General features: G+C 39.1%; 1 protein-coding gene across 2 annotated transcripts in view; it reads right to left on the minus strand.

Moving 5' to 3' along the window:
• The window catches only part of CATSPERD (cation channel sperm associated auxiliary subunit delta), a 110358-nt gene that overhangs the window by 3323 nt on the left and 80105 nt on the right, over nt 1–26930 (minus strand). For both annotated transcript variants that reach the window (XM_031947786.1, XM_031947785.1), the window contains 7 exons: nt 18587–18700; nt 17165–17254; nt 15775–15833; nt 12450–12528; nt 8998–9050; nt 7575–7649; nt 1316–1450 (listed from right to left, as the gene is read on the minus strand). In XM_031947786.1, the coding sequence (XP_031803646.1) occupies nt 1316–1450; nt 7575–7649; nt 8998–9050; nt 12450–12528; nt 15775–15833; nt 17165–17254; nt 18587–18700 (605 nt within the window). The remainder of the gene's footprint in view (nt 1–1315; nt 1451–7574; nt 7650–8997; nt 9051–12449; nt 12529–15774; nt 15834–17164; nt 17255–18586; nt 18701–26930) is intronic.

The following is a 26930-nucleotide window of genomic DNA, read 5'->3' on the forward strand; positions in this document are numbered from 1 at the left end:
TCCATTTAGGTTTAAAGTCCTACTTGAAAATGAAAAGAATCACTTTCCTTCTGCTCAAAGTATTAGCTCCTTAATATGAGGAATTCCATTTTACAGGAAGGATAGGGACAAAGGATTGCATTTGTGATTTCATTGGCATTCAAGTGAAGAAATTATCTCTATCAATGTAGGTCATCATCTTTTCTACAAAACATACTTTGAAAGCAGGGGTCTAACTTTTTAGGGGATCATGAATCATGGCATCCTGGTGAAGTCTATTGACTCCTCCCCAGAAAAATGTTATTAAATACATAAAATAAAATGCATGAGATTACAAGGAAAAGTAATTCTCTTGAAATCATCATTTTTCAGTGTTTTCAGCTGTGTCTGACCTTTTTTTACCCTATTTGGGGTTTTCTTGGAAAGATACTGGAGTTGTCATTTTCTTCTCCAGTTCATTTTACAAATGAGGAGACTGAGGCACACAGAGTTAAGTGACTTGTCCAAGGCACATAGGCCTGACTTGAACTCAGAAAGGACATCTCACTTTAGGTCCCATATTCTACCCACTGTACTGTAGTTGCCCCTGTTTATATATAGTTATCAAAATATTTTTTTAAAAACAAGTTCATGGAGCCTAGAACCTGTCCTAAAAGACTGGTCTAGAGCACTTAAAAATTGAAAGGCTTGTCCAGAATCACACAACTAGTAAGGCAAGATCTCACTCACTATTGCCTGTTGCCTCTAGGTTTGCTTTTCTATGTTTTTTTTTTTTTTGGGGGGGGGAAGTAGGTGGGGGAAAGGGGCAGAAATTCCATCTTATTTGTATACTTAAAGCAATGATAAACAAAACAAAAAAAAAAAAATCCCTCTGTGCATTAACAGACTTATTTAAACAATTTAGAAACTCAATTTATATTATGGTCAGATCATAATCTGTTGAGAAGCCAGTAGTAAGTTTCGTTAAGACATAGTACAGTTTAATAATTCTGTTAATTAGCTATTTCACATTTTGCTTCTTTTGAGCACAAACATGAAACAAGATTTTTTAGATAGTGAGTTGTCCTGATTATAGAGGAGAGGAAGATAAATGTCCTTTACAGAGTAGCCTGATATAATTCTTCCTGCTCATTCTTCCTAGGTGACATTCTGAGACTCTTATTCCCCTATTATGAATTAAATCCTATGATATTTTCATAAGCCTGAGTTTCTAAACTAGCTCCCAATTATCTATTTCCTGATAAGGATCTCTAACAGACTAAAGAACACCACAAAAGCAAAATGGGGAAGGGAATATGAGTGTGGCTTATTATAAAATGATGTAATAATATCTTACAGTTCAATCACTGGTTTCCATGGACTGTTATAATATACCAGGAGTGGACATCCCAGTCTCTCATAATCATAATCCACAATAAGGTCCTTATTATCTGGCTGTTTTCGGGAATGAAAGCTACCATCATATGATGTCCTATACGAGGAAAACAAGAATAATACTTTGTCGGTAGTGTGTAATGAATTGCTCTATTGTTATTTTGAGAGGCTAGTCATACCAATATGATCTAGGAAGACTCTTCCACGGGTTGGACACAAAAAGTTCACATGACCATTTGAGAAGGAGATTTTTCTAAATTTGCACATTTCAATGTCTTGTTGTAAAGATAATCAACTATTAAAGACTTCACTACTTTGATCAATACAATCATCTAAGACAATTCTGACTTGTGATGAAAAATGTTATCCACCTCCCCAGAGAAAACTGATAAACTCTCAATACAAAATGAATTTTTTCACTTTGTTTTTCTTGCTCCTTTTTTTTTTTTTGTGTGTGTGTGTGTGTGTGACATGACTAATATGGAAATATTTATAATTGACATCATAGAACTTGACATCTCAGTGGGGAGGGGAAGGAGTAGAGGAAGGGAACAAATTTGGAAATCAAAATTGAAAAAAAAATTAAAAATAAATAAATTGGGGGAAAAAAGATACATGCCTGGAGTGGAGCTATCTAAATATATAATTATACCGATGGAATTCACAATCACATCATACTCTGCACACACACCTTCTTTGAGGCACGAGGCTATCTTTTAGGGCATTAGCCAACAGGGTGTTATATATATGTTATTATGTATAAAGAACTGCTTAAATCCAGGAATGCTCGTTGGCTGTACATTTGTTAAGGCAAGAGTGGGAACATAGTATTGAGGAGAGTAAGTGATGTCTAAACCCTTTTTTATTCTTTCTTTCCCCTTTCCTTCCTTTTCTTTTATACCAGAGATTAGATTGATGAATATAGAGGAACATGCTAAATACAGAGCATGAGAGGACATAAACAAACGGCTGCAAAGTGATGTAAACAGAACCAGGAAAACAACTTTCACAATGACAACAGTGAAAATGGCAAAGATAATAACAAAAAATTGGAAACTGAATGCTGGGTAATTATAATGATTCCATCTGGTCCTGAAGAAGACACATACCTCTCTCCCTTCTCCCTTCTCCATTCCCTTTTTTAGGGAGTAGAACATTGTTATGATGTTGGACTTGTTACTTTGGTTAGTTTTTCTGAATGGTTTCATAGGAAGGATAGACAAGCCATTCATTTGGTTGATTCATTCATTTATACTATCTTCTATATGCTAGGCCCTATGTTTAAGGGCGGGGGATACAAAGAAAGGTAAAAAGTATCTGTTCTCAACAGCAAGGAAAGATATGTAGCAGAGGACTTTGGGAGAACTCATCAGGTTCCTGGTTAACTCTATGCCATAGAGTTAGGGGTCCTCAAATTATGGCCCTACGGCCAGATGTGGCAGCTGAGGACGTTTATCCCCCTCATCCAGGGCTATGAAGTTTCTTTATTTAAAGGCCCACAAAACAAAGTTTTTGTTTTTACTATAGTCTGGCTCTCCAACAGTCTGAGGGACAGTGAACTGGCCCCCTATTTAAAAAGTTTGAGGACCCCTGCTCTATGGTGATCTAGAAAAACCTTAATATTAATCACCCAAAAAATTAATCTGAGGCCCTTTTCAGGTAAGGCTTTTAAAAATAAACTCAAGAAGCCCTAGATCCTGGCAGGACTGAAAGGCAACATCCCAATGCCTCTGGAACAAGTGTTTTCATTTACTGCTAGAGGTCTTTCAGCACCAATCTTTGTGGCAAAAAAACAAAAAAACAAACAAACAAAAAAACCATTTTAAAGAAGAACTAGTGAGATGTAAAACATAAGTGGTCAGGTCATGTGGAATCCAGCACACAAAATGCTTCCTCTCCTCTTCCAAGAGATGTAGCTCTAGGGAGAGTTTTCTATCTTGAGATTGTCCCTGGGATGCACTGAAGAGACATGAGTTAATTGGACAAGTTCTCCTGGCCCTCTTGGACATGCCTTTATGACCCACAATCTGGGGCAGGGCACCGCCAATTAAAAGTTTCCTGAAATATGAGGTCCTTGTGCTCCAAGGGCTTACAATGGTGGTGAGGCAGAATAAAAACACTAGGAAAGAATTTACATGGTGATTCTGAAGGGGGAGGGGAAACTGTTCCCTTTACTGAAACTGTGTTCCCTGTAAGATTATCACTGTGAAATTGTGTTCCCTTTTGAGATGTGATCCCTTTTGGAGTCTCAGCCCCTCCTGGGGAAGGCATATCCCCCCAGATAAGTTCCCTTTTGGGGATGTCAGAGCCTTTGGTTCAATTAGAAATCTTGGTCAAAAAGCTCCCCTTTGAAGTGTTGTTAATTCCAAATGGAGATCTGGGCTGGATACCAATAAGTATCTAGGCCTGGAAACTTTGGCTTCCTTTTCAACCCGAAGCCTTAAGACTCCTTTTAAAGGGCAGTTTCTAAACTCACTCCTTGCAGAAGATCCTGAGCGCTTGCTCTGCTTCTAGGATCCTGCCTGCTGAGAAGGTATTCTCTTCTCAGTGTCGGCCTCCATTTCCCTAATAGCACTTTGCCACTAAAGAAGTCAGTCTCTTAGCAGAACTGGCTTCCTGTCAACAATAAACTTACATTTTTTCCAATTAATATTTTGGGTTTCATGAATTCTTTCATGAAAAAACTGTACACCGTCCATAAGGGGATTTTAACAACTTTCTGACTGCCACAAACCTATCACTTTCAGGTTTTCCCAGGACTTTATATATCTCATTTCCTTTTTTGGTAGATGAAAGATGAAATGACACATCAATTTACAAAGCAATACATAGGAACTGCCCCACAAACCAGGACCAGTCCCCTTCCTCAGTTTGGAGCAAGCCCCTGAATGCTAAGGAAGACAGACTTTTAGACATTAAAACTAATGAAACAAATAAGGACAATTAATTAAAAGGAGTAATACAATATTAAGTAATCTAATTTCTAATTGAATAAAAGACTATCACTTTCCATGTTGGGAGAAAGAAGCATACAGGTGTGAGTGGGAAAAGTTTGATATTTCTTCAAAATAAAACTATAAATTAACCAAGCTATAGATCAAGTTCCCATTTTCTCCTGCCTTTCCTTCTGACAACAATTCCTTGGGTGGATTTGGGTGGACAGAACAATTTTGGGAATATATATAGATCAGGCTGATCTAGCCCTTAGTTACCCAGCCTGTACACTGAGAACAAATATCTCAGGGTCAACAAAAGACATGTATTTGTTTAAATTTGAATTTATGTGTTGTTTCCCTGTTTCCCACTGATCTAGCACCTGTTTTCCCAGCCAGAATTAGATTGTTTTAATGATTGATGCTTTCTAATATAGTTTTTTAAAAAAATAGCTTTTGTGCTTAGAAGGCCACATTCTCATCCAACGAGATGAGCCTTCAAGGAGGGATGGTTAATACTGCATTAGGAAACATATATATTGCTTATGATACTTATGCTTGGGACCTCACTTTCACCCCTTATATGGTGAAAGTGACACCTGCTCCTCCTGAGAAACGAATAAAACTTTTTCTTTACACCTTGAGAGATCTCTGAAATTTATTGATGGGTTCATACCACACAGGTGCAATTCCCTTATTCAAGAAAAGAGGTGTCCCATTCTTCCCAAGTTATGAAATCAAGGTAACATGAAAACCATAAATGATTGATATGGGCCCAGTTTTCAGATAAGACATATGGCTTACCTGAGATGTACAATTGTAAGAAAATTCTTTTTATCAATTTTTGCATTTGACTGAGTTTCTAGTCAGCATAATCTAGGTCTCTAAATAGGTAGAGGTGGTCCAGCTTCCCAATCACATAGGGCTATATTCAAACAATGCAATAAGGTTTTCTTCCAATTCCCACAATTGAATAAAGTTTTCTCACAAGATAGAAGTTGGACTAGTCCCATAATTGATTAGAAAGGGCACTGAACTTGCTCCAGAATTAAGTCACAAAATGAAGTCAATGTGGTTCACTCAATTCCCACACTTAACCAATTCCTATCCTAATCTCCTCAATGCCCTCACTTTAATCTTCAAATAATACTTCTGGGAGGTAGGCAATACAATGGTAGGTATTTTCATTTTACAAATGAGTGTGGGGAATAGATAAGGTGAAGAACTCACAGGAATGTAAGAATTCTTTTTCTGTATTTTATTATTTCTGTGTTTCCCCTATGACCTGTATAATATGTGCAGGCTCATGTTTACTTGAGCCTTGGCCAGCTAGAAACATATTTAATTAACCTGAGCTGATGACATTTATTGGTATTTGACATTTATCGATATTTAGTCTATTAGCTGAACCACTATCTGCTTGATTAAGCCTGAAGGCCTGACTTTCTGTTTCCTTGAAATCAGGAGATTTCAGGGAAACAGAAACCTTCCATTCCAATCTCCCCAAATAGCAACAACCAAGAAGATCCCTCTCCCTCCCCTTCTCAATGCTCTCTTACTTGTGATGTAATTTCTTGTATAAAAGCTATGTATCTTTACTACTTCTTTAGCCCTCCCACCACAAGCTTTCTCTTTCTTATCTTGCGATGGGACAGCTCGTCCTCCGGAGGTTTTCAATAAACAACTTTTCTGCCTTCTACTGAGTGATCTCTGAGTAGGCATTTTGGGTAAAGGTCTTCTACATCTCTCACAAGAGGAAGGTGAGATTAAAAGCGGTTAGATGATTTACCCAATGGCGCAAAGCTGGTCACTGGTAGATTTAGGACCAAAGCCCCAGTTTCTTGATTCCCCTCTCCCCTTCCCCCCCACTATCCTACCCCTGGTTTCCTGTTTCTTCTGGAGAAATGGTAAATAAATACATCAAGAAAGAACAACCATATAAGAATCCAATATCAATGCAGAATACAAATCAATGCAGGCCCCAATTAACTCCCTCAGCTAAATCCCTTCTCTTCTTTCTTCTTTCTTCCCTCTAATCTCCTAGAGGCTATATCTATCTGCATATAACAGTTTCCAAGTTGCTTAGAGCATTAGATCAGGAGATCTTTGAGAGCACCTTTCTTTTTATCTCCAGTACTTGACAGAGGGATTAGTATATAGGAAGCATTTAATGCCTGTGACTTGATTACAGGAGAGAGCTTTATGAGAAGGGTTGTTGGGGAGAGGGGAAACCCCCATCTACTCAATTCTGAATTCCTCCTTGAAAGAAAGGGGACTGGACTATCTGAAAGATTCATGTAAGTGGGGAAAGAGTTTGAGAGGTTGAGGGGATAGAAAACAGTGTGAGCAAAAAATATGGAAGCAGGAAATCAGGAATCCTTTGATAGATTCCAAGTAGATCAGTGTGGGTGGAGCACAGAAGCCATATTAGAGAAGACTGGAAGATTAGGTTGGGATGAAACTAGGCTGTTGTAACAAGCTAGGAATGACAGGATTTGGACTTTATTTTGAAGGCAGTAGAGAATCATTTATGACTTGGAACAAAAGAATGACATAATAAAAGCTGTGTTTCAAAGAGATTAATCTGGGAGCTGGGGAGAGTGAGTCTGGGAGATCCCTTAGGAATTTATTATAATGGAAACGCAAAATATTAAACTGGGAAGGAACTTGAGAGATCAGTATCTCATGGGGCTGGGAGAAGTTGAAATTACTTATCCAAATTAGTAGCAACAACAGTTAGCCTTTATCAGGCACCAACTGTCAGGCATTGTCCTAAGAGCCTTATGCATATTTATCTCACTTGAACCTCATACAAATGCTTTGAGTTTGGTGCTATTATCTCCATTTTACAGATGAGGAAACTGAAGCAGAAAGAAGTGGAGGGTGCTCAGGGTCACATATTTAATAAATATCTGAAGTAGGATTTTAATTCAAGTCTTCCTGACTCCAGGCTTAAAATCTAGCTGCCTATGTTAATAGCAAGTTTTCTGACATCTTAGTTCTTCTATACTCTAATACCCTAATAGTCAAGGAATTTCTGGGAGTGGACAACTAATTCTTTGTCAGAATTCTAACCTATAAGACAAAGACTCCATAAGTAGGATTTCTTTCTGTATCTGGCATACAGCAGGCCCTTAATAAATTCTGGTTGATTTAGAAATAGACACTATCTCAGGAAGAAGCCTCAAGCTTCTGATAAAGTTAGATCATGGAGTCCTGGATATATGAGGATAATAAAGAAAAACAACAGAAAGCAAATAAGGTTAATCTGAATAGCCTTCTACTTACTTTTCAAGGATATAGGTATAATTATTCTCTAGCTCTTCAGGATTCAGGAAATTTTTCATACATGCAGTTAGATCCCTGTGGAGATTGAAGTGGGAGAAACACAACATTTCAGAGTTGGAAGAGGTCTCAAAGGTGATTAATATAACCTTTATGAAAATATAGATCCATTCTAATATATGTCCTTGTGATCCTGAGAGCTTCTTCTGGCTGCTCACAAAGTTAATGATTAAGAGTTCTTCCTAACCTGGAGGGAAGACTCCCCCACAGCAGTTACTATCCAATAGAGGGCCAGTGGATGGCAGAAAAGAGCCACGGGGACCTGGAGAACCTAGCCCAGCAGAGAGAGTGCTGCTGAGGACCGACCCCTCCAGAAAGGTTTGCTAAACAGAGAGATCACTAGGCAGTACATGTGGTGTTCACAGGCAGGGATAGTCACAACTATGGGTACAACTTGTGAAAACAGTTGGAGGCTGAGACGTGGTTCACCAGGGTTGTGGTCCTGGGAGTATCACCAGGAACACGGCCCTGGGAATATGAAGTTGATATGGTTCACCTAAATTTTAGTAAAGTATTTGAAAAAAAATCTCACATCAATAGTGTGATAGGGCAACCAAAACTGAAGCAGGGCAACCAAGCAATGGAGGTGATGTGATCCTTCCCTTGCTGGATGGAGTATAGTTGAGTGCTAGACTCAAGAAACAGTAATAAGGGGGTGAGAAATGTAGAGTTGACAGAAGAAGGCAAGAGAGTGTGAAAGGACTTAGGTTCTGACTTGGATTGAAGTAACTCTGGATAAGTTTGAAGAAAAGAGGATTTAGCTCAATTAATGTGTATTGGGTTTGCAATTCATTAACTTCACTCTCCCCTTTTAAAAAAAACTGATAAGGACAACAATAATATATTTTACACAATGGTTTTTAAGGTTTACAAAGCACTCCACAAATAAGAGCTCATTTTATCCTCACAGTTATCCTGTTACAGAGATGTTGCTATAAGAGTGTCATCAAGTTTCTGAAACTCCTGTCACAGAAGAAAGCAATTAAATTTGATATGTTTGGCTGAAGAAGGCAGATATGGAAATGATGGGTAAAGTGAATGGAGGGCTGGGAATATTTCTTCAGGATGAGACTATCCACATGTAGAATGAGTTACTTTTAAAAGAGATAGTTTTGGGAAAGGAAAGGAAGCTTTTCTTCTCTGGAGGTCTTCCAGCACAGACTGGAGGATCTTTGGTGGGAAATGTTTGAGGGGGAATTTTTGTTCTGATTTAACTCAATTAACAAGCATTTCTAGTAAGCTGCAAGAGTTACAGAGCCAAAAATGCCTTTGCAGTTCTTTTCAACAATTAAATTCTACTACTCTGTGAAGTTAGTTAAAAGTTAATGGAAGAACAATCACATAATAACACGAAATACAAACCTACCTACGAATGATGATTCTTTTGTTCCAGTTACAACCAATGGAAATGAGACCTATCTATAGACAAAAGAAAGATGAAGTTATTAACACACTCCTGGATGGAACTATCCCAAGCTAGCTCTTTTGGAAGATGGAAAAGATGGAAAAGATTACCAAATTCTGTCGTCTTCTGCCAAAAGCAATGGTTTTTAAATGGTTCCATTAAGCTTATAGAGTTCTGAAAGGCAGTTCTAAATGTTGCCTGACAAAGAGGATTGCCATGGTTTTAATTGATGACCACTTTATCAACAGGCTTCACCCTATTATTGGAATATTCATAATTATCATCATACTTGGAGGCAGGATGATGCAAGAGAATAGAAAACCAGCCTTGGAATGGGGAAAAATAAATTCCAGGCCCTACTTTAGATACATATTTGGTTTGGACCCATGGCCAAGGAATTCAACTTTTTCAAGATTTTAAAAGTTGACTCTGGGTCAAGGTTATATCTACACTGATGAATTCCTTAGTCCCTAATACAACAAATTATTATGGAGGTGATGATGATAATAAAATGATAAAGAGAATAATTCTTCAGTGAAAAAGAGGAAGAGGACTGAGATTTTCAGGGGACATGATATACAGGTATAAAACTTGTGGAAATATTTTTGGAACCAGACTTCACTTCACAAAATGGGTAGAACCCATAAGATTAGTCAAATGTAGCTGAAAGTAGTCTTTCATATTATCCCAGAGGAGCCACAATAAAACATACTATCTATTTGCTTGAGATAGGGAAGTGACGGACCTGATCAGAATTCAGATTGAGATTTTTTGACATGACTGAAGCTGCAATTAATTTTGCTTGACAATATTTGCTATAAGGGTTTCTCTGTCTGTCTCTGTCTCTACCTATTTCTCTTTCTGTCCCTGTCCCTGTCCCTGACTCTCTCTGTCTCCCTCTTCCTCTCTCCCTTTATTCATAGTAGGCAGGATAGATAATGAAAATGAATTTTTGTTAATTGAAAAATAATTTAATTTCTTTAAAAAAATTTTTGTTTATCTTTGGAGTGAATCTATAAAATGGCTAAAAATGAAATGAAAATCAACATCCACATGAACTCAACTAACAGTATGATAAAACAAAAAACAGTAAAACAAATGACCAAGTCTTGTAAATCTGTAATGGACAATGCATAGCTCAGCAAAAATATTAGCTCTATAGGCAGATGACTTGTAGTCAAAAGCCTTCTTGGTAACTGTGTGATTTTAACCTCCCTATGTCTTATTTTCTCATCTGTAAAATGAGGGGGCTGGATTAGATATTTTCTAGCTCTGTGTTCCTAGGTATAGAGAGATATGTGACAGCATTTAAGGATCATGTTACTGGTATCAGAAATGACAGAAAAGTTACTCTTAAGGGATCCAGATTTATGGATCAATGCAAATGAAGGGGTGGAAAACTGGACTATATATGAATGTGTTATGATTTTTAGTCATTTAGCATCCATTGATTCATAGAAAGACGTGATCAGGTGGTTAGATATATGTAATACACCAAAAGTTCATTAGCCTTTCTAAATGAACAAATGACAATCCTTCATATTGCAAATGCAAACCATAAAATATTCTGAAGAATTCAATGAATAAGCTGTACTAGGAATATTATAATAAATGGAATTGTTGTCCACAATTATATAAATTTAACACATTAAGGTTTTAATACTAATCCATATAGATATTTGTGATAAAAAATCCATAAAATTTAAGAACTATCCTGGGCATTCAATCTCCCTACCCCACATGGAATGAGAAGCTTTCAAAATAAGGAGAGCTAATGGAGGAAATTAGAGCCATGTAAAAACAGGCTAGGGAGAGCCAGGTCATCTCTCTTGTCTTTCCTGCAACAGGACTTGGCCCAAACATGCTTCCAGAGAATGTAAAGAATGATCTATACTAACATTTAATTTAGTCCTGATATTTTTATTCAAATATTAAGACCAGCCAATTTATCCATCTGTGTTATAATCAATCTGTAGAATTTCAAATATAAAAGCATAATAGTGATCTGTCTTCAGCTCCTTACTATTTGAACACCATAAAAGAAGGCAAAGTAATAATAATAAATCATGCTTGATATAGGGTTTTTAAGATTTACCATATTATCACTTCTGGGACACAGATGATAGACACTCCAGCACTCAGAACCTGAAGGTTGTAACTTGATCAAGAAACCACACACTAATGTGTAGTGCATAATTGTGGACACTATAATTGTCCAGAAAGTGGAAAAGAGCTCTCTTTTTATTTTAGCATTGAATTTAGAGACAGGAAGACCTGAATTTGAATTCTGCTTCAGAGAGAAAGAGAAAAAGAAAAATGCTTTTATATTTGAAATTCTAAGGATTGATTTGTGTGATCCTTGCTGGTCAAGTGATTTCAACTCTCTCAGCCTCAATTCCTCATCTGTAAATAGTACCTACTACTATAAAGATCAAATAAGATGACATATGTAAAATATTCTGTAAACCTTTAAGTGCTTCAGTATTATTGATAGCTTTTGTACCTCAATATAGTACCTTCTCCCTGACCTATGAAATAACATACAACAATAAATACTTACTGAATGTCTGGTGAATTTAATTGAATGGCTTCTAAATGTCTAAATTTTCACCAAAACCAATTTTGCTACCAATTTAAATTCGTTCCAACAGGGGCCAGAGACATGTATAACTCTCCACTGACAGCAGTCTGAGGCACAAATGTTCATCCTTCCTCTAGGTGAGATGAATCCTATTTGTCCTCATTTCATTCGAAAGGAGAACACACCTCATTATTCTCTCTACTGAGCTGAGCCGTCTGATTCTGTCCCCTCTCCACTGTCCTCTGGACTGTTAAAATAGCTTTTCTCTAACCCTCTTCCCCAGAGACCCCAGTCTAGCATTACAGTATGACTCCCTCCTCCACTTAGTTCAGTTTCTTTATAGAATTCCATTTGAGCAATTTATCATGCTCACTTCAGTTCTTGACTTCCCAAATGTGAAGGCACTTTTCTCACCCCTTGTTAGCTTCCTTTCTACAGTGGTCTTCATCAGAATGTAAGCTCCTTGAGGCCAGGGACTGTCTTTTTACTTGTATTTGTATCCCTAACATTTGGCACAGTGTCTGACATAAGTACTTAAAATATTCTATTATCTGTTAATTTATCTGTCTATTCTCTCTGTCTCTGTGTCTGTCTGTTTGTCTGTCTCTTTGACAATTTTATTTAAGTAACTTGCCTTAGGATCACGAGCTAGCTAGTAAGCATCTAAGTTCACATTTGAACCCAAGTCCTCCTGACTCCTGAGCTGGTGCACTATCACTGTGCCACTGTACATTAGGTGTCCTGATTCATTGGTTTTCCAAGAGAAAATGTCCATTTCTCTTCTGATTTTAATCCTTAATACAAATGAGGAATGAAGTCTGCCAATACATACCTGAGGTTGTAAGTCAATACAGGACATTCCTCTGTCAATTAAATCCAGAGTAATAGTGGATAAAGTGGCAGTCTTTATGCTACAATGGGAAAGAAAGCTTTAGCTAATAAAGTGAACAAAACCAGAGAGCATGTTTGATTTACTTTGCTGTACCACATTTTACAAAAGACATTGATAAATCATTATATTCCAAAGTGTGTGTGAGAGGGAAGAGTAGGAGTAGAGAGATTGGGGAATGTGGGACTAGGATACTAAGGGAAATCATATTGTCTCTGCAAATTCAACATCAGAGAGCACCTTTGTATTTCATAGTCCAGAGAACAGAGATGACTTGTCCAGTTACAGTTAGTTGAAGGCAGGAGCTAGCTTAGGACCCAGATTTTCTGTCTTCTTTAAAAGAGGATCATAGAAATATGCCTCCTTTCCCCCCCAAGATGGTTTTATCCTTGGTGAGTTTTATGCTACCTGAAATACTAAGGTACTGCCTAATTTCTCTTATTCCTCCCATCTTTCATTTAAAAAAAAAAAAAAAAAAAAAAAAAGAAAAAACTACAAGACTACTGGTTAGAGGTATTGGAATGAAGGTTACTGCTTGGCTATGAATTAGCTGGCAAAGTTTCTAAAGTCCTGTTTAGTTTTCCTGCACGCTTGACTGTGTAAATTATATTTGCAGAATCATAGTATGGAAGAGGTGAAGGAATATTCTGTGTCAAATGAACTTGTTTGCTTTCCCCCAAGCAACATATCTTCCCTCTATACTTTTGCAAGGCTGTCTCCCCTTACCATGCTTTGAAATGAGCAAAGTTAGTCTTGGCAAAAGTTTAGAATTAATAAACTCACTAGACATTTAGCATATTACATCCCATTTCAAGACTCATCTTAAATATCTCTTTTTCCAGGAAGCTTTTACTAAAATATCCTGCTAGCATTCTTCCCTTAAATTACATTTATTTTTTAATATATCAGAACATTATAGATTTGGAATTGGAAGAAAATAAAAGGCTTTTTCATCTTATTTTTCAAAGGAGTAAATGAGTCAAATACCATTCTTGGTCACTTCCTTATCAGTTGCTCATTTACCAAGTATGTTTTTCACTTTTGAACCCCTTGCTTTCCACGGTTAGTAGTGCTGAAAACATCACCCAAGGCCTTCATTTTTCTGTGTAGGACTAATGTCTTTGGCCATGTTTTCTTAGTTCCTTTGGCAGAACCTTTGGTACCCAACAGGATCACCAGAAGTGGGGATGGATGAGTGGGAAGGTTTAGTCAATCTGTTTGGGATATTTTCTGTCATGTCTTGGATAGACTCTCAAGGAAGTCAGCTGGACCAAGTGCTGCCTTTGTCCACTCAAGCCCTCTCTCTTATCTGCTCTCCTTCTGATTCACAGTCTCCTGACTGGCCAAAGCTTTGGATCTATATCATCATCCTTTAAAATCTAAATAACTGGTCCATCTTTGGGTTTTGTTTCTTCTTCAAGATGAGGCTTATTTTTGTTTCTTGGCTCAAATTGCTCAATCTTTCTGTTTTCCTCAATGTGATCTTTCATCTGTCCATCTTACTCAGGATTCCCCTCTACCTTAGATTCATATAAAAACTCCCTTTCCATTTTTAAAAGAACACTTTTTTTTTCTTGTCTAGATATGGAAACACATTCCTCTAGTCTTTCTACTTTTTGTTGTTGTTTTTAGTCTCTCTACTTTAAAAGACCAAGGCTACAGAAGTAGAAGAGACCTCAGATGGTATGTCATTTAACCCAACCCTTTCATTTGATAGATGAGTAATCAGTCTTGATCACCTTGATCAGATCCCCCTAACTGCCTAACTAAGTGTATATAAGTACCCTGGTTTCATTGCAGCTGTGTGACATATCTCATGGGGGTCAACAAATCAACAAGCATTTATTAAGCACTGCTAGGTGCTAAGCACTCGGAATACTTGGTCTCAAAAAATTACATTCTAATGGATGAAGACACACATATAAGGAAGCTGAAAAATGGGAGGCAATTGACAGAAGAGGAGAGAGAAAATATTGAGTGGAGAAATGGTGGTGAAAGATCTCAGAGTCAAGAGAGGAACTTAAAAAGGAATGAAGAGAGCGGCAACTAGGTGATACAGTGGATAGAACACCAGCCTTGAAATCAGGAGGACCTGAGTTCAAATCTGGTCTCAGACACTTAACACTTCCTGGCTGTGTGACCCTGGGTAAGTCACTTAGCCCCAATTGTCTCAGGAAAAAAAAAAAAGGAATGAAGAGACTGGCCAGGGCACTTTCCCTAAGATGGAACTTCTAGGAGGAAATGACCAGTCAAAGGAAGAAGCTGAAGGGACAGAGTAATCTTTCAGAGACATACAGCCACAAGGGTGGAATGATATTTCAGTCTGAGAAGTCCCTGCTCCTTGGAACACCTGGACCCAAAGAAGGTCTTCCAACCTAAGAAGCAGCAGGAATATTCAGGAGCAGCACTGACTCAAAGGTCCTGGCAAGTCAAAGACTTCCATGATTCTCAATTCCATCCCTGGAGTACCACATCTAATTCTAGGCATTACCTTCTAAAGACATCAATGAGTCAATGAGCCTCAGAGCAAGATAGGATTTTTTAATAGTCTCAAGATCCTGCAGTTCCTTAAACACAGCACCCAAACCTCTGCACTGGCTATCCCTCCATGCAGAAATGCTCCATCCTCTCTTCTCACTCCAATTCTGGACTTCCATGGTTTTCTCCAAGGCTCAGCCCAAGTTCTGCCTTCAGCAGACCTCCTTTTCCAGTCCGCCAAATGCTGGTGACTTGCCCTCTCAGGTTATTTTCATATTCTCCGTAAATATCTTTTAAGTATCGAAAATATATGCGCTGTAAGGGCAAGAACTGGATCCCTCAACTTATTTGGATCCCCAGTGCTTAATACATACTAAAAACTTTTAATAAATGCTTATTGACTGATTGAATTTAAGGAGCCAAGTTGAAGGAACTGGAAATGTTTATCCTAAAGAAGATTTGAATATGTGCAGTGAATGAGAGCAAAAGTTAAGGATAATACCAAGTGTCTAGACCCAGGTGTTCCAGATACTGTCAGAAGAGGAACTCAAGTCCTCACTCACAACCCTTTTGGAGGGGGATGAAAAAGGGGGTATTTAAGAACTGAGATCTCTGACAAATATTGTCTGTGAGGCTGTGGGCAATTGCTGAGCCTTTCAGTCCCTTAGCATCTGTCTAAGACTAAGTTGCCAATCAGGGGGCTACTGTCAAGTGAGTCCCTCTTCAGCAATGACACCACAAGCCCGATCCCAATTCTACAAAAACAAAAGGATTTGAAGAGAGAGCATACTTGGAAACGAAGCTCCCATGAGCCCGGCCTGAGACATGCTGCTGCATCAGGAAAATGTTCTGTGGAAGAGAGGAAGGGAAACGGGGGAAGGAGGAGAGGGAGAGATATAAGAAAAGAGAGAAAGATGAAAAGAGAGAGGGAGGGAGGGATGGAGAGGGAGAAAAGAAGAGAGAGAGAGAGAGAGAAAAGAAGAGAGAGAGAGAGAGAGAAGAGAGAGACAGAGAGAGAAAGAAAGAGAAAGGGAAGAAGGGAGGGAGGGAGAGAAAGAGAGAATATTCTAATTAGAAAGTGTTACACACCCTTTATATATTATGCAGTACAGAATTACAGACAAGCAATCAACAAATGTACATGTACAAATGCCATGTACAGAGTCAGAAATGACTGAAAATGACTGAACAACAAATGTGTCAAGCACTGCTCTAAGCACTGGGGACTTAAGGAGTTTATAAACCAATGAAGGTTCTGGGCTAACATGCAAAAAATTTTATTTGCATATATATAACATGCAAGCTGCATACAGGTAAAATAGGAAGTGATTAATAGAGAGGAAACACTGAAATTAAAAGGGACTGGGGAAATCTTCCTGTAGAAGATGTGATTTTAATTGTGATTTAAAGGAAACCGAGGGGAGGTCAGTAGTGAGAGGGGAGGAGAAAAGGTTATTCTGTGGATGGGAGATGGCCAGAAAAAATGTCAAGAGATGGAGTCCCTTGTTTGTGGAATAGCTGGGAGGCCAGTGTCCCTGGATCAAAGAACATGTAGATGTATGTGGTGGAGAAAGATTTAAGAAGACTAGAAAAGTAGGAAGGGACAGGTTTGGAAGGGCTGTGATTGTCCAGCAGAGAATATTGTATTTCTCCTAGAGGGACTAGGGACCTACAGAGCTTACTGAATGGGGTGGGGATGATGAGACTGGACCTGCATTTTCAGAAAATCACTTTAGTGGCTGAATGAGGATCGAGAGACACGAGGCAGACAAAACCAATGTTGCGGTACCCTCTGACGCTGTCAGATAAGAGAGGGGGCACATATGAGAGATGCTGCCAAGGTAAATTTATCCATAGGCTTTGGCAAACAACCTGGATCTGAGGGTTCCATTAAACATAATTTTTAGGGGTGACTTCTAATTGTGACAATCATTTCAGTCATGTCTGACTCTTCGTGACCCTAATTGGGGTTTTCTTGGCAGAATGGTTTGCCTTTTTCATCCCCAATCTGAGGCAAACAGGGTGAAGTGATTTGCCAGAGTCACACAGCCAGTTAAGTGTTTGAGGCTGGATTTGAACTCCTGACTCCAAGTCCAGTGCCCCACCTAAGGTACCACCTCACTACCCATTTTCTAACTATAGCTGGGTTTATATAGTACCATTGTGGGAATTCAGCTTACTAGAGTAAATATTGTGTTTCCATCATAGGTATAGCCATCTTCGTACATTTTTACTTTGAACCCAAGAGAGTGAGGATTACTGACAGTTATCTTTGGAAAAAGAGAAGAAAACAAAATAACACACTTTGTGAAACAAACTGGTCTAAGGAACATCACCTCACCAAGGCCTAAGAGCTCCCTTCATCCCGTCTCTCTCCCTTACTTCCTGGGGCTATGTACGCATCCCATTGGAGAAGAAGGAAGCAAAAGTCCCAAGGACTTCTGAAAGCAAGGTATGTTTTCCTGAGCCTTGGCCAGAGAAGAAAAGCACTGGTAGGGACCCAGGTTGGCAGGGGCTCAGTCTGGCCAGCAGGAGCAAGGCCTGAGCATGGGCTGGGAAAAGGGGCATGGGGGCCGAGGCCGAGTCCAGGTTGGCAGAGAGACTGTTAAAGCATGCCAGTGGGGAAGGGGGGAGAGAAGGGAGGAGAGAGAGAGAGACAGAGAAACAGAGACAGACACACAAAGAGAGAGTCAGAGAGAGACAGAGACACAGAAAGACAGAGACAGAGACACACAGAGAGATAGAGATAGAGAGAGACAGAGAAAGAGACCCAGAGAGAGAGAGACAGAGACACAGAGAGACAGAGAGATAGAGACACAGAGAAACAGAGAAAGAGAAACAGAGACAGAGACAGAGAGAGACAGAGAAATAGAGATAGAGAGACAGAGAGAGACAGAGACACAAAGAGAGAGTCAGAGACACAGAGAGACAGAGACACGTAGACACATAGAGACAGATTCACACAGAGAGACACAGAGATAGACAGAGAGAGAAAGAGAATCAGAGAGACAGAGAAAGAGAGGCAGAGACAGAGAGACAGAAAGAGAGACAGAGACAGAGAGATAGAGAGAGAGACAGACAGACAGAGAAACAGAGACAGAGAGAGAGAGAGAGACAGAGATACAGAAAGAGACACAGAGACAGACAGAGAAAGAGAGACAGAGACAGAGAGACTGAGAGAGAAAGAAGAGGAGGAGGAGGAAGAAGAGGAAAAGGAAAGGAGGAGGAGGAGGAAGAGGAAGAGGTGGCTAAGGGGGATGGTTGAGGAACAAGAGATTAGAAGCTTTCTGATATAATAAAAGTAGCAATTTATGTTTGTTGTCTTTTGGGGAAGCAAAAACAAGACTTCCTAGTGTGCTAATTAATGCCTGTCTGGAACCATCCTGTCCAGTGCAATTCCAGGCCTGATCACCTGGGGGCAATAAGGCATAGTTACAAGGCAGTAACTTTTTCAAGGGTTGGAAAATGAATTGTTTTGGAGCCCTCGTCCTAGGAAATCCTTTAGTAGGCATGCCAGGGAGCTCAAATGCTGCTCCGGAGAAGGAGCAGGCAGATCCATTGAAAAGGCTGGGCTGAGGAAAGGGAAACATTTGCATACTCACCACTGGAACTGGTGATTGGGATGGTTGGGGCACCAATGTAGCAGACAATTTCAAGGTTTCATTCATGTCTAGGACAAACAGTTTTTTATTAAAATTTCCACGCAAAATTTCTGCCTATTTAGAAATGTAATCATAAGACCAAAAAGGAAAGATTTGGTAAGTAAAAAAGTATAATGAATGAAATCCTTTTCTTCTTTCAAAATCAGTTCATACGCCACCTTCCTCCCTCTCCCCCCACCCCATGAAGCTTGCCCTTGCTCCTTTAGATGAAAAGGCACAGATGGGATCCATATTATCTGGATCTCTCTTTTACATTGCAATTTACACTCATAATTAGCCCATTCTCCCTACTATGTAATAATATCTAATAATTATAACTAATGTTTCAATAGCTCTTTGAAGATTACAAAATACTTTCCATTTGATTCTCACCATAATCTGGGGGGCCAGTAATTGTTATTATTCACCTTTTGTAAGATTAAAGAGATTAAGTGAAGTCCACTAGCATCACACACCTAGTTTAAGTATCTGATGCAGGATTTGAATTCGGGTATTCCCGATTCCAATTCCTGATTCCATATATACTTATACTTATCTGCTGTATCACCTTGCCGCCATATTGTGTTTATTAATGCATATCAGAACCTCCTTAGTAGGTTGTGAGCTCCTTGAAGCTCAGGATGATGACCTATTTCATCCCTGAATTCCCAAGGGCAAGCACAGGGACTTTAGTGATAAAAAATCAAAGTACTCAGCTTCACTCCTCCCACTCTAGACTTTTCCATCTCCTCCCTACTTTCTTCTGAGCCTGGAGATGCTGCTACTCTGAGGCCCTCTCTTCTGATTGGTGAGCTCTGGTCTGGACCACAATTTCCTGAAGTTTTCATTTCATATTGGTTCTACAACGCACTCCTACTTTCTACCTATACCCCAGAAGTCTTTCCTTACCCTCCTCCATTCTCTCTCTCCTTTTACTATTACCTTTGTCCATTAAAACAAACTCCTTGAAAGCAGAGATATTTTTTTTTTACTTGTATTTGCATCCCCTGTGTAAGGGCCTAAGAGGAGCTTTTTTTTTATTCAAAGATGAAATAGCACATAAGCAAACAAGAAGATAGTATCTCTCCCTTCTCATGACCATCCCTTCAACAGGGAGGAGATGGGCTTTAGCAAAAAGCTCAACATATAGTAGTTCTCTATATCTCACTCGTTCCAAAAAGTTTTTAGCATAGGATATGACTATACAACAGGGATTATCATTACAAAAGGTGAAACTGGCCACCAAATGGAGACCATCCTCCTTTCCCATTCTCTACATCTCTCAAAGTCCTTTGACATCATTCCTCCATATCTCTTTAACTCTAGTTTCTGATGGTAAAGCACTTCTTTTACTTTGATCCATACTGTGACATCATTGCCCTATTCTCTTTAATCTATAGTTTTTTTCCCTGGCTCAAGTGTCCCTCATCTTTTTTAAAAAAACAAAAAGTTTTATCATGCCCTACTACTATCTGCCCTCCCCTCCCTCACTAAGCCAGCATCCTGCATCTTTCCTCCCTTTCACAATCAAATACTTAGGGAGGAAAAGCTGTTTACTCCCATTTTCAGTATTTCCTTTTCCTATTTTCATTTTTCAACTCTGGGCAATCCGTTTTGACCTTACCTCTTTAGGAGAATCCCCTTCTCTCTACAAACCTAGTCTGGGCCTTCCTCGTCTCTTGCCTGGATTATTGCAATAGCCTCCTTCGCTTATCTGCCAAAGGCATTTGACAGTGAGCTCCAATGGTTCCCTACAATGTCCAGGATCAGATGGAAATTCTTCTGTTTGACATTTAAAAGCCTTTCATATCTGGCCCCTTGCTACACTTCTAATCTTATATTTTATCTCTATTCAACTACACATTGACCTACTTGCATTTTCTCAAACACAAGACTCCACTGCCATCTCTGTGTCTTTGAATAGTTTGTTCCCATTCCTGGAATGACCTATCCCTTTCACTTTTACCTTTTAGTTTCCCTGGCTTTCTTCCAAATTCAGATCAAAACCTACTTTCTGTAGGCAGCCTTTTTAGGTCCCCTCTTCTCCTACCCCTTGCTGTTAATGTCTCCTTTTTCATATTACTTTCTACTCTCTCTACATGCCTTATTGATATATTTTCCCCCCAACCAGAATGTCTCAAAAACACTGATTTTCCCTTTGCATTCTTCATACTTATCAGAGTAGGTGGAAATGAAATGAATTTCATAAATGCATGCTTGTTGACTGTTTGACTAACCACCAAATCTTACAGTTGTTTCCCAGTTGTCATTCTTCCTTTTCCTTAGGACTTCCATGATACTCTTCTCTATTTGTTCTGTTTCCTCTCAATTTCTTTTGCTTCATCATTATGCATTTTCCACCTTCTAAATGTGGATTGACCCTAAGTGTCTGTCCTGAGCCACCTTTTAATCTTTCTTTACATTCTCTCTCATGGTGACTTCATCAACTCTTAAGGTTGGAATTATCATTTCTACAGAGACTACTCTCAGCTCTGTATAGTCAGCCCTAGACTCAAGGTCAGCAACCTATCACAAAATGCTTATTGGATTTTTCAAACTAGATGCCCCTTAGGCATCTCAAACTCAACATGCCCCCCCAAAGAACTCATTATCTTTTGCCCTAAAACCCATCACTCTTAACTTCTCTATTTCTATTGAGGGTACCAGTCAGTCAATAAGCATTTATTAAGTGACTACTATGTGCTAAATGCTTGGGATACAAAGAGGCAAAAGATAGTTCCTACCCTCGTGGAGTTCCCAGTCTAATGGGGAAACAATATGCAAACAAACATAAAGCAAAGTATATACAGGATAAATAGAATATAATTAATAGAGGAAAGGCATTGGAATTAAGAGGACTTAAGAGGAAGCTTCCTGTAGAAGGTGGAATTTTATTTGAGTCTTAAAGGAAGTCAAGAACAGTAATCAGAACAGAGGAGGCATAATATTCCAGACATGGGGCAGAGATAATGCTTCAAGTTCAGAAGTGTCATAGAATGTAACATTTGTGGAGCAGCCAGGAGCCATTGCCAATGGATCAAAGAGTAATATTGGAGAGTAGGGTATAAGAAGAATGGAAAAAGTAGGAGACTATATTACAAAGGGCTTTGGATGCCAAATAGAACCATTTTATATTTAGTTCTGGAGATAACAGGGAACCTCTAAAGTTTAGTGAGTAAAGGGCTGACATGGTCAGACCTGTGCTTTAGGTTAGTTGCTTTAGTGGTTGAATAGAGGATAGATTAGAATTGGGTAGGAGAGGAATAGACTTGAGACAGAAAGAACCACCAAATATAACCCAGGCCTGTTCTAGAGGGAAGGCAGTGTCAGAGGAGAAAAGGTGATAGTTACAGAATTTATCAATAGATTGAGTATTGGACGGGGTGAGGAGATGAAGAGAGAAAGTAAGAGAGACTAAAAAATCTAAAATGGCTTCTAGGTTGTGTGCAGGGTGTGAATGGTGGAATTCTATATAGTAATAAGGAATTTAATAAGGAATTTTCTCCCCTATTCCCTTATTCAATACCTCATCACCTAGTTGATCTCCTTGCCTCCCATCTCTCCCCACTGCTATTCCTACTGCACATCTCTGTCCCAGGGAGTTTCTTAAAATACACATCTGATTTTGTCACTTTACTTAATAAACTCCTTATAATCTCTAGAATTAAATTTAAACTCTAGCATCAAGCATTTCAAGCCCTCCCTAACCTGGCCCCAATATAACTTTCCAGATTATTAAGCATTATTTGCTGTCACTTCCCCATCTTCCACTGCGTATTACTTATTATACAGCTCTATTGACCACCTTGCAATTCTTCATATACTCCACTCATCTTTATCATCTCTACCTCCTGACCTTGTGCCTCTGAGATGCCATATTTTTTTCAAGGTTTATCTCAGATGCTATCTCCTACATGAGGCCTTTCTTTTCCATTCACTCTTAGCTGTTAGTGTCCATCCCTTTCTTTCTGAAGGAAACCTTATATTTAATTTTGTCTGTCCTTATATGTTTATATATGTAATTTTTTCTCCCCTACTACATTAGACTGTAAGCTACTTAAAGGCAGCAATGGTTTTCCTTTGTTGTCTGTATCCCCAGTACCTAGAAATGTGAATAGTTGCTAATTAATTGATTGGTGATTTTCTAGTGCAGATGTACACTAGAAGTTCTAATGTACTACAGACTCTGGGATGAGATGGAGGGTAAGTCAATTTACATTTTAAATTTATGTAAATATAAGTGTACATTTGTTTTTCTTCAGAAATTTCAGTTTTGTCTAATTCTTGGAGTTTTATTGGCAAAGATACTGGAGTGGTTTGCCATTTCCTTCACCAACTCATTTTGCAGATGAGGAAATGAGGTAAACAGTGTTAAGTGACTTGCTTAGAGTCACACAGCTAGTAAGTGTCTGAGGCCAGATTTGAACTCAGGGAGAAGATTTCTGATTCCAGGCCCAATGCTATTATCTACTACACCACCTATCTCCCCTTAAAAATGTAAATTTACCTTGTATTTTCTCTTTTCTTAAAGTATAAGCCAGATACCTAAAGTCAACTGAGTAAGCCATTACATTAGGGTTATTCTCCCCTCTACATTAACAGAAATAAATCAGTGATATAAGATAATAGTAGAATGGTAAATTTTAGAGCAAGAAGGAACTTTAAAGATCATTTAGTCCATCTCTACAAAGATAAGAATCTCCTCTTTCTTTCCTAAAGATGATGCTTGAACACTTACAATAATGGAAAAATCATTACATTTCAAGTGTATTCCATTGTTTCAATAGTTCCACTGTTGAACAATTAAAAAATTTCTTCCTAATATTCAGTCACTCAGTCACTAAATAAGTATTTATTAAGTATCTACTATGTGGTAGGCATTGTGCTAAGTGCCTAAGGAGTGTAGGGTGTGTGCAGGGAAGACTAGTACCGCTGGTGTGAAGGCTGCCAAATCCTTTACAGGGGCTTTCCATCTTTTTGTCCACCTTACTCTCACCTGTGGCTCCAAGTAGCTGGAAGCATGCACAGCAGCCACATACCTGGTAGACTGTTTTGGCAGATGGGTTCAACCAGGCTGAGGATAACAAGGAGTCTCAAAGCCTACAGTGAGTTAGGGGAGTGTCTACTTCAAACATGTAAAGCCTTCTCCTGGTGGAATGGGCAGATGAGAACAATTTGTTCCAATGGGCATGAAGGCAGGTGAAGCAGGTGTTGTGGAGCACTTGGAGCTTGGGTAGACACTGAAGACTTCAAGGTCATCCACTGCATCTGGAACCATCTTTACTAGTCTTGACTCTGTTCTGCCTCTGGATAGTGGTGGCTTTAGACTTCATGCAACTCTACCTCACTTAAATCTATTTTATGCAGGAATCAAAAGATAACACCATTACCAATTTACCATTTCTACCCACCTCAAAGCCCTGTGGCGATGGGAGAGTGATGAAGCAGCAGGTGTGGATGCCCTGGGAGGTATGATCACAGTCATAAGGTTATCTCCTCACTGGAAGCAGCAGTGAGATTCAACAGCACCCTCTCCCCACTCTCCCTGCTTTCTCCTGGGTATCTGGGCAGCCCTTTAAGAATCGCACTGCTCATCTCCAAGTGAGCTAGAAAGGGGCTAGAAAAAATGTCCTAAAATGCCTGCTTACCCAACGCTGGCCTGGTTACTGCAGCAAGCAGGGATCCTATTCTATGGTTAAGACACTAAAAAATGTACAAAAGCTTCTGAAAAACTGATTCCTCTCACCACTGGTATGTGGAATGTGCAGACACTTATAGACAACACAAAAGCTAGGAGACCTAAAAGAACAACAGCTTTTGTTGTGAGAGAATTCACCAGGTATCAAATCCAAATAGCAGCCCTGAGTGAAACAAGGCTGGCAAATGAAGGCCAGCTTACTGAAGGAGGTGGAGGATACACACTTCTGGAATGGCTGCAGTGAAAGGAGAATTTGTAGGTTTTGCAATCAAAATGGATCTAGTAAACAAACTCACTTGTCTTCCAAAGGGAGTGAATGACAGGCTCATGATAATGTGATTGCCACTTAACAAGAAAATGTATTATCACCATTATTAGTACCTATGCTCCCACCACAATAAATCCAATGAGGACAAAGAAAAATTTTATGAAGCCCCAAAAACCCTCATCATCAATGTGCCAAAAGAGAACAAGCTTATAATTCTGGATGAAGTTGATGCTAGAGTAGGCTCAGAGTAGCAGACATAGCAAGGAGTTCTTGGGAGGAATGGAATTGGAAACAGCAACAACAATGGTCATTTATTATTGAACTTGTGCATCTCTGACCTTATCACCAACAGTCTATTCTATCGATGCACCCCGACAGAAACACTGGCATTTAATGGACTGTGATTGTAAGAAGAAGAGACAGAGTTGCTGGACTGATCATTGACTTATCCTCTCAAAGCTCAATATTCACAGTCAACAAAGAGGCGGCCCCAAAGCAAAAAGACTACTAGAATTAATATCAACAAATTAGAGTTTGTTGCCAGCTTGGAGAGTAAGTTGAGCCAACACATATTTGGCAACAATGGAGCAGAGAAAAAGTGGACAGCTTTCAGAGATTTGGTATATAGCACTGCATTTGCTCATCTGGGTCATAACACTCACAAACATCAAAACTGGTTTGATGAAAATGGTGGGGAAATTCAGAAGCTGCTAAATGAAAAATAAGAACTCCACAGGCTGTGCCAGTAGAATAATTCATCCATATCTAGGTAGCATTCAATTCCATCAAAAATAAAGTACAATAGAAACTTATTAAGATGCAGGATTCTTGACTCAGTAAAAAGGCAGATGAAATTCAGTTTTATGTTGATAATAACAATCCAAAGTGTTTTTATGATGCATTGAAAGCTATTTATGGGCTAAAGACCTGTGATGCATCTCAATTACTCAGTGCTGATGGGACCACATGTATTAGTGATAAGGACATGATCCTGGAGAGATGGGCTGAACACTTCCATAATTCTCAACAGACCATCATTAATCAATGCTGAAGCTCTTGACCATTTACCTCAAGTTGAAATCAATCACTCCCTGACTGAAGTTCCAATGGAAAAGGGGGTTTTGAATACTGTTAGGCTACTTTCATGCGGGTGTGTATTCTATTCCAGCTGAGATTTACCAGATACCTTTGCTTAGACAGAAGCCGACTGAAAATTTCCAGATTATAAGACAAGAAGAAGCTATGTCTCAGGAATTCAAGGATGCCTCCATGATCTATCTTTATGAACATATAGGGAATAGATTGTCCTGTGACAATCATAGTTTGGGGGGGGGTGTCTCTCAGTCATTACTGGAAGATTCTTGCCAGAATCCTTATTAGGCTGACCCTATACCTAGAAAAAGGTCAGCTACCTGAGAGCTAGTGTGGCTTCAGAAGGAACTGAGGAACTGTCAATATGGTGTTTACTGTTTGTTGACCATTGTCAAAGATGGTGGTTACATCCTTTTAGTCTATCCAATGAGAAGCCTTGGGTCTTTTGCTTTTAAGTCCTGGACAAGGCAGAAGCTGCCCAGGTTCCAGGAACACATGGTAGAGTTGGGATGGCTCCCAGGTATGTTTGGGCTTCTCCCTGCAGGGATTAAATAAATGATTTCTCTTTGTACCTGATGATGTGTCTGATTAATTAAATGGGGAAAGAGGGTCTTGCACCTGACCTGTCCCACACAGTTTTGGAGGTCTCGTCCGGGATCTGTGGCTTCCCAGAGAGATGGTTGGGATCCTGATTCAAGGTAGGTGCCAGGTTGGGTTCTCCAATCAACCTTGAGATCACACTCTCAGCTTCCTTCTCTGTGAAGAATGGTCTCTTCCATGTAATTTTTGTCTGGGTTTGTCTTTGTGCAGAATGCACATTGTGCAGAATGTCTTTGTCATGTTTGTTCTGTGAGCTAGAATTTGTTAGGCAGAAAAAAGAGAAAGAGAGCCTGTAGGCGCCAACTCTGGCCAAAGTTGGAGTTTTAGCAGAAGTCCATTGGGAATAATGGTTGGGAATTTGGCAATTGATCATTTCAAAATTCCAAAGCAATTCAATTAAATTGGGGGAGCATTGTACGGAGAGTGAAGATAGTAGTTTCTTTCTTTTCCTTCCTTGTTCCCTGTCTGCAGCAGGGCCACATGGGGCCAGAGGGAGATAACCTATGCTCTTTAGTAAAATTCATTATTTTAAAAATGATACAAAAGCAGTTTTATATTATTGGGAATTTAAAGCTTTATTTGATTGAATTTTAAGTTAAAATATAGGTTATTAAAACAAAATGCCAATAGCTTACCTTACGGGAGGT

Source organism: Sarcophilus harrisii, chromosome 1 (assembly GCF_902635505.1).
Source record: "Sarcophilus harrisii chromosome 1, mSarHar1.11, whole genome shotgun sequence".
NCBI classification, from domain to species: Eukaryota; Metazoa; Chordata; class Mammalia; order Dasyuromorphia; family Dasyuridae; genus Sarcophilus; species Sarcophilus harrisii.